The 12,733-nt window shown below is 47.1% G+C and overlaps 1 protein-coding gene across 8 annotated transcripts in view; it reads left to right on the top strand.

Moving 5' to 3' along the window:
- Window positions 1-12,733, top strand: part of LOC140211920 (small conductance calcium-activated potassium channel protein 3-like) — a 139,720-nt gene that overhangs the window by 14,106 nt on the left and 112,881 nt on the right. For 7 of the 8 annotated variants that reach the window (XM_072282187.1, XM_072282177.1, XM_072282198.1 and 4 more), the window contains exon 2: window positions 8,513-8,608. The exons of the other annotated variant lie outside the window; for it this stretch is intronic. In XM_072282187.1, the coding sequence (XP_072138288.1) occupies window positions 8,513-8,608 (96 nt within the window). The remainder of the gene's footprint in view (window positions 1-8,512; window positions 8,609-12,733) is intronic. 8 annotated transcript variants of the gene reach the window in all.

Below are 12,733 nucleotides of genomic sequence, written 5' to 3'. Positions count from 1 at the left end.
ATTTACATTGAACTTTGAGAGAGTAAACCCCCAGCACCTTTCACAGGGTATCTGTTTAAGGTGAGTGGAGGCAAGTTTTAGGAGAGATGTCAGAGGTATTTTTTTTTTAACACTGGTGAGTGCCTGGAATGAATTGTCAGTGCTGGTGGCACAGGCTGATACATTAGAGACATTTCAAAGAGCCTACAGATGAAACAACTCTAAAATGATCACTTCAGGAAAATGGAGAGAGGATATTTCCAAATGTGATTTAATCAGTTTTATAGAGCTGTAACATTACCCCATGGCCATTGACTTAAAAAGACCAGCTTAAGGGTGACTTAAATGGATCAGGTGTAGTACAGCCAAAAGCTAGAAAATAAACAGAATATTGCTGAGGTGGAGGGATGGGTGTTTTATGTGAAACAGTCAGACTGCAGGTACAGCAATTAGGAAGGCAAATGATGCAGAACACAAGGAACTCTTGCTGGCTGTGTACCAGGCTTGGTGTGACTGCATCTGCTGCACCTGTACAATTTGCATTGGAAACAGTTCAGAGAAGGTCTACTCAGTCAGCTCCCAAGATGCAGACATTGATAATTTAGTTAGCCGGTCACAGACTTGATGAGATTTAGAAGAATATCAGAGAACCTTATTGAAAAACGGGTACGCAGATGGAGAGAAGGTTTCCCATCCAGAGGCGGGCGAATTGGTTCATAAGGGACAGCCAATTTAAAATGTTTTCCCACAGGAGATTACGTGACCTCTTACGTGACCACAGGGCCACTTTCTCGGGGTGGGGGTCGGGGGAGGTACTCTGAATATGACCATAAATTAAAAGCTCATGTGTACAAAGTCACAAAGAGTAGTGGGAGACTGGAGGATTGGGAAAACTTTAAAAAGCAACAGAGAACAACTAAACAAGAAATAAGGAAAAGGAAGATAGAGTATGAAAGTAAATTAGCGTAAAACAAAAACAGATAATGAAAGTTTTTATAAATATATAAAGTGAAAGAGGGTGGCTAAAGTCAACACAGGTCCTTGGAAGACAAGAAGGGGAAGTTGATATTGGGTGATAAGGAAATGTCTGAGGCCTTGAATGACTATTTTGTTTCGGTCTTTATGTCTAATATCCAAAGAGTGATGTTATGGACGAAATGGGAGGTGAGGACCTTGATAAAATCGCTGTCACTAAAGAGATGGTGATGAGCAAACTAGAGGGCCTGAAGGTAGATAAGTCCCCTGGTCCTGATGGGATGCATCCTGAGGTGTTAAAGGAATTGGCGGAGGTTATAATAGATGCATTGGTAATCATTTACCAAAATTCTCTAGACTCTGGGCAGGTCCTGGCGGATTGGAAAACAGCAAATGACATGCCACTTTTTAAAAAAAGGATGTAGGCAAAAAACAGGCAACTATAGGTCAGTTAGCTTAACATCTGTAGTCGGGAAAATGCTTGAAACTGTCATTAAGGAAGAAATAGCGAAACAATTAGAAAGGAGTGGTTCCATCAGACAGATGTAGCATGGATTCAGAAAGGGCAGGTCCTGTTTGATAAACTCACTGGAGTTCTTTGAGGACATAATGAGTGCAGTGGATAGAGAGGAACAGGTGGATGTCATATACTTGGATTTCCAGAAGGCGTTCGATAAGGTGCAGCCCAAGAGACTTATCAATAAGATACGGACGCATGGAGTCGGAGGAAGTGTATTGGCATGGATCGTGGATTGGTTAACCAATAGAAGGTAGAGAGTTGGTATAAATGGGTGTTTCTCCAGTTGGCAGTCAGTGGTGAGTGGGGTGCCGCAGGGGTCGGTGCTGGACCCGCAGCTGTTTACCATTTACATTGATGATTTGGAAGAGGGGACTAAGTGTAGCGTAGAAAAATTTGCCAATGACACTAAACTGAGTGGAAAAGCAAATTGTGCAGAGGAGGTGGAGAGTCTGCAGAGGGATATAGATAGGTTAAGTGAGTGGGCCAAGGTCTGGCAGATGGAATACAACGTTGGTAAATGCGAGATCATCCACTTTGGAAGGTATAATAGAAGAGCAGATTATTATTTAAATGGTGAAAGGTTGCAGCATGTTGTTGTGCAGAGGGACTTGGGAGTGCTTGTTCATGAATCGCAAATTTTGGCTTGCAGGTATGACAGGTTATGATGAAGCCAAACAGAACGTTGGTCTTCATTGCTAGAGGGATTGAATTGAAGAGCAGGGAGGTCGTGCTGCAACTGTACAGGGTACTGGTGAGGCCGCACCTGGAGTACTGTGTGCAGTTCTGGTCTCCTTTCTTAAGGAAGGATATACTGGCTTTGGAGGCAGTGCAGAGGAGGTTCACCAGGTTGATTCCAGAGATGAAGGGGTTAACCTATGAGGAGAGATTGAGTTGCCTGGGACTATACTCTCTGGAGTTCAGGAGAATGAGCGGAGATCTTATAGAAACATACAAAGTTTTGAAAGAGATAGATAAGATAGAAGTAGGAAAGTTGTTTCCATTGGTGGGTGAGACTAGAACGAGGCGACATTACCTCAAGATTCAGGGGAGAAGATTTAGGACGGAGATGAGGAGAAACTGTTTTTCCCAGAGAGTGATGAATCTGTGGAATTCTCTGCCCAGGGAAGCAGTTGAGGCTTCTTCACTAAATATATTTAAAAAACAGTTAGATATTTTTTACATAGGGTAATTAAGAGTTATGGGGAAGAGGCAGGTAGATGGAGCTGAGTTTACAGACAGATCATCCATGATCTTATTGAATGGCAGAGCAGGCTCCTATTTCCTATGTTCTTATGACCAAGTCTGAAATTATCACCTATCTGGGACACAAAGGAAATTGAGGGACAAGGGGAACAGGCAGGAAGGTGGTACTGGGCCCAAGGTACAAACAGCCACTAACCTTCTGTGGGGTAGAGTTTGTTTTCAGCTCCAGATTCCAGCACCCGCAAGACTGTGAGTCTTGCTTCCTAGCCAAATTGGGTGAGGAAGAACACTGGTCTTAATTGGCTTTGAGGTTGGGAGTTTGAGGGGAAGGTATAAGAGCCGGTGTTATGAAGGCAAAAAGGGAGACTATCGAACGGTAGCCCTTTAGTCCACGATTTACTGACTTTTCAAGATCAGTCTCATCTTTCCCGGGATAGCAGGTTGCACCCTCAACCTGTTGCCCCAATTAGCCGGGACTTTTGCCCAACAGCGTAACGCCGTCCCGGGGTATTTGCGGCCGCATGCGTGTTTAGGTCTGGGCTTCAATTTCAAGTGCCTGGAGGAACGCGACTTGCACCCGAGACCTCTGGGGTGGAGTAGAGCTTTTGCCCCCCAGAGAAGAGACAGGGTCACTGGGGCTCGATAAAAATATTCCTTCCTTTCTCTCCGCCACCTCCTGCGCTTGCTTTTTAAGAGGCTTTTATTTTTAAACCTCGGAACACCTGAGTTAGTCTGATCAGAACAGGCATGTTTGTTTTCCGAGATTACGCCCGTTTGCGCACGTTACTCCAGGTCGGGGGTCAATTGTCTCCGAATTCAGTGAACACACAGCTGCGCTCTGCTCCCCAGAGCCCTGCGCACATCTGGGCGCTGGCCAGCCGTTCGGTGACCGCGGACAGCCTAGGATAAACAAGCACAGCGGCGTGTTCGTGTCGCCGGGACAGTTTCACTTGTTTGTGAAATCCGGAGCAAGACCGGATCGACCTCGCAGAGAGCAAAAGATTAATATACAGGTTTATCGGCTCCGGGCATTGAATACTGGTCTTGCAGGCCACACTGACACGTTGGTGTTGAACACTATAAGCTCAGGGGCGAAATGCAAAGTGAAATTCATTTGGGCGCGTAATAAGTTCACAGCTGCTCCGGCAAGCCCAGTTTGTCTGAAGCAACCGCAGGGTTTTGAATGCCAGCTGTAACCGAAGCTACGGCTGTACGGAGCGCATCGCGGCTGGCAGACCCTGCAAAGCTAAATCCCTGAAATAGCAAAGCCCTCTGCAAGACAACCCCCCAAGCGTGAGACCGCATTCGCTGGCATCCAGGACACGAGTCAAAGTGCTGGAGGAACTTTGAAAGTCAAGGTAGATCTGCTATCGAAGAAGATTCAGTAGACGTCACTAAATAGTTCGAAGTGTGTATCTACCGTATACCACCCTGAGATTTTTCTTGCATTCACTGTGGAATAAATGAAAAAAAATAACAGAATTAATGAAAAGCTACATACAATCAAAAACTGACAAATCACCTAGACCTCGGGCTTCTGTATGTCTCGCCCGATGACAGTAACGGGAAGAGAGCTTGGCCTGGTTGGTGGGGATCCTCTCATGAGCTCGGTGGGTCGAGCAGCAACTGTGGGGGAAAATGGGCAGTCCAAGTCCCTTTGTCTGAACTGTGCCTCCAGCCGCTGGTCACCTTGTCCAGAACGAGATCGCCTTTGTCATCTGCACAGCTCCGGGTGTGCACGGGTGCAATGAAAAGCTTGCTTGTAGCAGCGTCCCAGGCTCACGGCATCAGGTACACAACATTCAAGAGATGTCAATTAAATCAGAAAGAACACAACTGAAACAAAAGGTGTCCATTGTCGTGCTACACCAGCTCCCTCACCATTCCGGGCCCTGTCAAGTGAGGTTTCACTTCATCTGCAAGACTGTTATGGACATCTATTGTATTCAGTGTGGCTGCCTCGACATCGGTGAGATTTGATGTAGATTGGGGTACCGTTCCATAGACCACCTTCACTCCATCTGCCACAAAAGGCGGGAGTTTTCCCAGTGGACACCCATTTTAATTCTGCTTCCCATTTCCAATTGGAAATGTTGGTCCATGGCCTCTTCTACTTCCCCAGTGAGGCCACTCTCAGGTTTGGTGGGTGGGTCATTCCATCTGGGTAGCCTCCAACCTGATGGCACAAACGTTAAATTCTGATAATTTCTCCTCTCTCTTTTTTCCTGTTCCAGTTCTGCCTTCTCTCTTCTCACCTGCCCATCACCACCTCCTGGTGTCCCTCCTCCATTTCTTTCTCCCATGGTCCACTTTCCTCTTCTGTCAGATCCCTCCTCTTTCAGCCTTTTGCCTCTTCCACCTATCACCTTCCAGTTTCTTACTTCATCCCTCGTCTCCCCCACCCACTCACCTTCCCCCCTCACCTATCACCTACCAGCTTGTACTCTTTCCCCTCCTCCCCGCACCTTATCCTAGCTTCTGCCCCTTCCTTTTCCTTTCCAGTCCTGATGAAGGGTCTCCACCCAAATATCATTTTTCCCCCTTCCGTGGATTCTGCCTGACCTGAGTTCCTCCAGTATTTTGTCTGTTGCTCAGATTTCTGGCATCAGAGACTCTTGTCTCCATTGCAGCGTGAAGTGGTCATAACGTTGCTGTGCTGCATTGATTAGGGTTGTGCAGATTGGTTGGAGATGGTTGAAGGGAAGTCTCTATCCCTGAACCTGTTAGTGTCGGACTTGGGGCTTCTGTTCCTCCTGATCGACGGGAGTTGCTGAAAAGGATGGACACTGAGTAGCCAATTGAAATGTTTGGAGTGAGTCTGGTCAGTTCACCAGGAATGGTCACGCTGCAGTGCTGGGCCAGGAGGGAGTTTAAATTCTATTTTTATACTTAGATTTACAGCATGATCCTAGCCTCTTCCCAAGACTGAAAACATCCTCTCCATCTCCTCTTTCCAAGCCTTTCATTATCCGATACATTTCCATGAGAAACAATCTAACTTTCATCCCAGAGCCATCAATCGCTCCTCATTCTTTTCAGTCTCCTGTACACACTCTGCATCAGCCTATCCTCCTCGGATATGGTCCCCAAAACTGCTCGCGGTACTGCACAGACACAAGGGATTCTGCTGATGTTGAAGGGTCTCTGCCCAAAATGTCAACTGTTTATTCCCCTCCATAGATGCTGCCTGACTTGCCGAGCTCCTCCAGCATTTTGTGCGTGGTACTCCCGATATGGTCTGACCAACGCCCTATAAAGCCTCAGCAGTACATTTTGCTTTTACACCCCAGGCATTTGCCTGCATTAATTCCATCTCCTTGTATACCCTGTCCAGATACCTGATAAATGTTACAGTTCCTGCCTCCAGCAGCTCATACCAGACACTAGCAATCAGCAGACTCGATGGGCTGAATGCCCGTAAAACCTTGCCATTTGAATAGCCTAACCAGTATTGTTTACGGGGCATTGCACAGTGGTAGAGAACGTCAGCTGTTCATAAGCTGTAACAGAATGTACCACAAATAATTTATCCTTCCCTTCAGTACAAGCAAATGTTTTTAAAGGGTTGAGAGTTATTAAAGTGTCCTTCCCTTGGGCCTTATAGGAAGGTTTAATCAAATGCTAGTCTGTGGAGGAAAGGTCTTGTTATTTCCTGTGGAGAAGAAGCTGACAATACCTGCTTCTGAGTTATCCAGGAGCTGCCTTGAGAGCAGAGGGTGGAGGTGGATGGAGCGTGTTCTGCCTTCAGATCGGTGACCAGCAGCGTTTCGCAGGGATCATTTCTGGGACCCCTGCTCTTTGTGATTGTTATAAATGACTTGGATGAGGCTATTGATAAGATTCAGAACTGAGCTGAGAAGTAGCAGATGGATTTAAATCTGGAATAGTGTGAAGCAATACACTTTGAAAGGTTGAACTTGGAAGGCAGAGTACAGGGTTAATGGATTCTTAGCAGCATGGAGGAAAAGAGGAATCTTGAGGTCCACCCCCACAGATCCCTCAAAGTTGCCATACAAGTTGATAAGGTGGTTTATAGAGCTTATGGTGTGCTGGCCTTCACTAATCGGGATCGAGTTCGAGAGCTGCAAGGTAATGTTGCAGCTCTATAAAACCCTGGTTAGACCCCACTTGGAGTATCGTGTTCAGTTCTGGTCACCTCATTATGGGAAGGATGTGGAAGCTTTAGAGAAGGTGCAGAGGAGATTTACTTGGATGCTGCCTGCATTGGAGAGCGTCTCATGAGAAAGGTTGAGTGAGCTAGGGCTTTTCTCTTTGAAGTGCAGGAGGATAAGAAACGGTGGCAGTCAATGCTTTTCCCCCCAGGGTGGGAAAGGCTAATTTCTTCCACCAATCCCCACCAGCAGCTTACTTCATCCCTTCTCCCACCTATCCCCTTACCAGGTCACCCGCCAACTTATCCTCCCCCCACCCCCACCCCCTCCCCCTCCAGTCCTGGTGAAAGGTCTCATACTGAAACATCAGCTCTTTATTCCCCTCCATAGATGCTGCCAGTTCCTTAAGGTTGGTGGTGGGGGGGAGGGGGGTGGTCAGTAGTTGGGGGCAAGCTCCCACTACCTATTAAATGCTCTCAATGGTGTGTTTCTCAAATAGCCTCTGACAAGTAAGTCCTGTTCCTTCATATGTAGTTTAGCTTCTAAGCCGGCTGGGGGGGGGGGGGGGGGGGAGGGACAATTTCTACTGACAGGAGCAGGGGCAAAGGTGGGTTACTGGATCCTTAAAGCCACTCACTTTGGGCAGATGGGGCTTGTCAGCTGTAGTTGGCAGCTCATCCAGGAGGAGAACTCCGATCTCCGGTCTGGAGCTGGAGTGGTGTTTCTGCACATCTCCTTTAAACTTCTCCCTCTCACTGCCCTCTTCTACTTGACGTTTCTACCCTGGGAACAATTTACCAACCATCATAGTCATAGTCATACTTTATTGATCCCAGGGGAAATTGGTTTTCATTACAGTTGCACCACAAATAATAAACAGTAATAGAACCATAAATAGTTATAGTAATATGTAAATTATGCCAGTAAATTATGAAATAAATCCAGGACCAGCTTATCGGATCAGGGTGTCTGACCCTCCAAGGGAGGAGTTGTAAAGTTTGATGGCCACAGGCAGGAATGACTTCCTATGACACTCAGTGCTGCATCTCGGTGGAATGAGTCTCTGGCTGAATGTACTCCTGTGCCCACCCAGTACATTATGTAGTGGATGGGAGACATTGACCAAGATGGCATGCAACTTGGACAGCATCCTCTTTTCAGACACCACCGTCAGAGAGTCCAGTTCCATCCCCACAACATCACTGGCCTTACGAATGAGTTTGTTGATTCTGCTGGTGTCTGCTACCCTCAGCCTGCTGCCCCAGCACACAACAGCAAACATGATCGCACTGGCCACCACAGACTCGTAGAACATCCTCAGCATCGTCCGGCAGATGTTAAAGGACCTCAGTCTCCTCAGGAAATAGAGACGGCTCTGACCCTTCTTGGAGACAGCCTCAGTGTCATCCTCCCCCTCCCTCCCATGTTCTTGCATCAGGTCTCCGTTCCGCCTCCACCACAATCCAAGTTTGTTCAAGCTTTCCCTGCAGCTCTAGCCCTGTGCCCTGTGTCCCGGTGAGCCTCTCCCCAAAGCCTCTGCATCCTTCCTTCAACAGGGCTGACCAGAACCGCGACAACAGTGCGCACAAACCTTCCTCCTCTGTGTGCTCATTCCTTGTTTGAAAGGAGTGGTTGCGATGGGAGATGGCTGGGCAGAGTCCAGATTCTGAGACGAAGGGATTGCCGTGTGTTTAACTTTTGATGTAATTCACCTGTTTTTCAGAGTTCCATGTATTCGCTCTCACTAAAATGCCTTATCAGTTTCTCCACGTTCATCCTGCTTGGACTCGTCATTGCCTACCATGCCAGGGAGGTCCAGGTGCGTAATCTCTCTGACTACTGATTTAAGTCATTTTTTTTAATGTTCAGTGGATTCTGGTTAATTGGGACATGGTGGGGCCAGGACATTTTGGCCTAATTGAGCGACTGCCCAATTATCTGAAGTTTCATGGAAATAGTTAAACAGACAGACTGAGTAACAAGTTGGGCATTTACATTGAATACAGAACAAATTAGAACACCACCATAGTACTACTGTACTATAAAACTATATTAGTTCCTAATAGCTATTAACAATGGAATTCATCCAGTGTACGCAACAAACAAAATCAGTGCAGACACCTCGTGCAGATAATAGTCTGCCTTCATACAATGCTGTCAATGATTGCGTCCTCCAAATCTTCATCGTCATTGTAACTTGCAAGAGGATTGTTGATGCCTTCAAGTTGTTCGCAGTTCCTAACTTGTTGAAATCATTTCGCTTTCACTCCCTGCTGTTCCTGGCATCTCCAAACCTGAATGCTTGAAACCGCAGTGAGCAGAGTGGTTACTGCTTGTTTCTTGCTGGTTTCAGTGCCAAAAATCACTGCTTTTTGAACATAAACACACGCAAATAACACTATTTTAAAGTGCTACACATGCCCTTACACTTCCTCCCTTACCACCATTCAGGGCCTCAGACAGTCCTTCCAGGTGAGGCGACACTTCACCTGTGAGTTGGCTGGGGTGATATACTGCGTCCGGTGCTCCCGATGTGGCCTTCTATATATTGGAGAGACCTGACGCAGACTGGGAGATCGTTTTGCTGAACACCTACACTCTGTCCGCCAGAGAAAGCAGGATCTCCCAGTGGCCACACATTTTAATCCCACATCCCATTCACATTCTGACATGTCTATCCACGGCCTCCTCTGCTGTAAAGATGAAGCCACACTCAGGTTGGAGGAACAACACCCTATATTCCGTCTGGGTAGCCTCCAACCTGATGGCATGAACATTGACTTCTCTAACTTCCGCTAATGTCCCACCTCCCCCCGTACCCCATCCGTTATTTATTTATATACACACATTCTTCCTCTCTCTCTCCTTTTTCTCCCTCTATCCCTCTGACTATAGCCCTTGCCCATCCTCTGGTTTTTCCCCCTCCCTCCTCCTTTTCCTTCTCCCTGGGCCTCCTGTCCCATGATCCTCTCGTATCCCCTTTTGCCTATCACCTGTCCAGCTCTTGGCTCCATCCCTCCCCCTCCTGTCTTCTTCTATCATTTTGGATCTCCCCCTCCCCCTCCAACTTTCAAATCCCTTACTCACTCTTCCTTCAGTTAGTCCTGACAAAGGGTCTCCACCCGAAAAGTCGACTGTACCTCTTCCTAGAGATGCTGCCTGGCCTGCTGCGTTCACCATCAACTTTGATGTGTGTTGCTTGAATTCCCAGCATCTGCAGAATTCCTCGTGTTTGCTATTTTTAAAACTGTTCACTCTGAGCACGGTAGAGTATCTAATGGCCGCACAAGTACGTGCGACTGACGCTAGTTACAACCTTTTGAGGAATAGTCTCCTGTCCCTGTTATGCGGTACAGTATCCCAAATAAGCAGCTGTCCTGATCAACTGATGGCCCAATTAACTGGAATCCACTATACTATTGTAATTTAGATTTTTAAAATGATTATGTACTGCTGCTGCAAAACAACCCAATTCTGAATCCTATTTCTCTATTCCCCATGTGCCTTTCTAAGAGTTTACCAAATGTCCCTTATGTATCTGCCTTTACCACCATCCCTGGCAGTGTGTTCCGCGCACCCACTACCCTGTGTAAGTAACGTACCTCTGTCATCCTTATTCAAATTTCTCTTAAATGTTGCACTTCACCGCATCCACTGGCAGCTCATTTTGCACTCTCACCATCCTCTGAATGAAGAAGCTCCCGTTTAGGTTCTTCTTAAATATTGCACCTTTCACCCTTAACTCATGACCTTTAGATCTAATCTCACCCAACCCCAGTGGGGAAAAAGCCTGCTCGAATTTACCTTATCTATACCCCCAAAATTTTTGTATACTATTCCTCCATCAGATCTCCCCTCATTTTGCTACGCTCCAGGGAATAAAGTTAAAAACCTATTTTAGTCTTTTCCTATATCTCGGTGAGGTACTGCAACCCCCAGCAAAGAATTCAATAAATTTACTACTCTCTGGAAAAAGCAGTTCCTCCTCATCTCAGTATTAAATCCGAAACTTGAAGTTACGTCTTCCGGTTCCAGTTTCACCGAGCAGTGGAAATGGTTTTCCTTCCTCTGTCCTTTTTATAACTCTCCTCTGGGGCTTCTTTCCTCTTCCCGCTGCTCTAGGATGAAATCTCAAACCTTCCTCCAACCCTGAGGCCCAAATCTTTTCTCATCACATGTGCCTCATGGCTTCAGGGACCTAGGTTTGATCCCGACCTCCGGCACTGCCTTTGTGGAGTTTGCATGTTCTAGCTGTGACCGTGCGGGTTTCCCCCCTGGGCTTTTCCAGTTTCCTACCCTACTGAACGTTGAAGTGCCTGGTTAGAGGGGATGTGGAGAGGATGTTTCCTATAGTGGGAGAATCTACAGTCTCAGGATAGAAAGACGATCCCTAGAACAGAGATGAGGAGGCATTTGTTTATCAAGAGGGTGATGAATATGGAATTCATTGCTACAGATGGCAGAGGAGCCAGCACTCAGCAATCCCCTGATTTAGCGCTAGCCCAATCAGCAGTCTACCAACCAGTAAGCCTTTGGACTGTGGGAGGAAACCAGAGCACCTGGAGGAAACCCACATGGTCGCTGGGAGAACATACAAACTCCTTTCAGGCAGCAGTGGAAATTGAACCGGGTCACCTGTACTGTGAATTGTTGTACTAACCATTATGCTGCTGTGCTGCCATGGCTTTGGAGGCCAGGTCATTAAGTATGTTTCAAATCAAGTTTAATTATCATTCAAACCATACATGGATACAGGTGAATGAAAGAGTACTCCTCTGGGGCCAGGGTGCAAAACATTCAAAATAGTGAGCAAAGAAGCATATTCACTCCAAAAAAAACATGTATGTAGTCTAAGACCTTGTCCGGCAATCGATGTTACAGTCTGGTAGTGTACAGATGCACGCCGTCCGGCCTGTCATTTCACTGCTTGAACACGGGAGGGCAGCACCAGCAGGAGAGGAGGGCCAGGCCCCAGCTGAGCGCGGATGCCACGCTGTAATCCTTCTGCGTCTTTCACCTGGCCTGCAGCAGCAGGCAAGCCTGAGGCTTTTGAGGCCTAGTTCTTGCTACAACCGAGGCTACACAGCTCCCATGTCACCTGCCACCGGACAAGGGTAACAGGCCTGTGGCAACTTACATGGTCACTGTCCAACAGTCTTGTGATTGCAAGTGAAACGTCTGAGACAATCTCCCACTGTTATACTGCACCAACTCTGATGCTTTCAAGTGGCAGGCAGCAACGTGGTCTGCAGTTGGGGGAGCTCCGAACCCAAGCCCCTCCGACATCCCTGTAGGCCTCTTTCCCAACATACCAGCTGGCAGCTCTCTGATGGAGTAGCACTGCTGTACTTGAAGAGTTTGGAGTAGAGCAGTCTTTGGAACAAATTTTTTCAAAGTAAAAGCATCTTTGGTTGGCTCCTGAGAGGCTGCTGCGTTTGCACGCGTCACTGCCTTACCACCATTTAAAACAGAGGTTGATAGGTTCTTAAGAACGCTAGAAAATCTGCAGATGTTGGAAATCCAGGCAACACACACACACAATGCTGGAGGAACTCAGCAGGTCAGACAGCATCCTGGCCTGCTGAGCTTCTCCAGCATTTTGTGTGTGTGTGTGTGTGTGTGCGCGTGTGTGTGTTGATAGGCACTTCATTAGAAAGGACATTGAAGGCAGAAGAATGGAGTTGAGAGGGATAATAAACCGGATGTGATAGAATGGTGGAGCAGACTCGATGGGCTGAATGGCCTAATGGTGCTTCTATGTCTTGTGATGTTATCTCAATGAGCTGTGATTTTGGGGGGGGGGGGGTTAATGGTCTGCTATAAATTCCCCTGCGGTGGGAGGTGGGAGAGTTGGAGGGGTGTCAAGGGTAATTATACTTTATTGTCGCCAAACAACTGATACTAGAACGTACAATCATCACAGCGATATTTGATTCTGCACTTC

This window comes from Mobula birostris, chromosome 2 (genome assembly GCF_030028105.1).
Source record: "Mobula birostris isolate sMobBir1 chromosome 2, sMobBir1.hap1, whole genome shotgun sequence".
NCBI lineage: Eukaryota > Metazoa > Chordata > Chondrichthyes > Myliobatiformes > Myliobatidae > Mobula > Mobula birostris.
The sequence above is the reverse complement of the archived record's forward strand: the minus strand, read 5'-3'. Positions and strand labels throughout refer to the sequence as shown.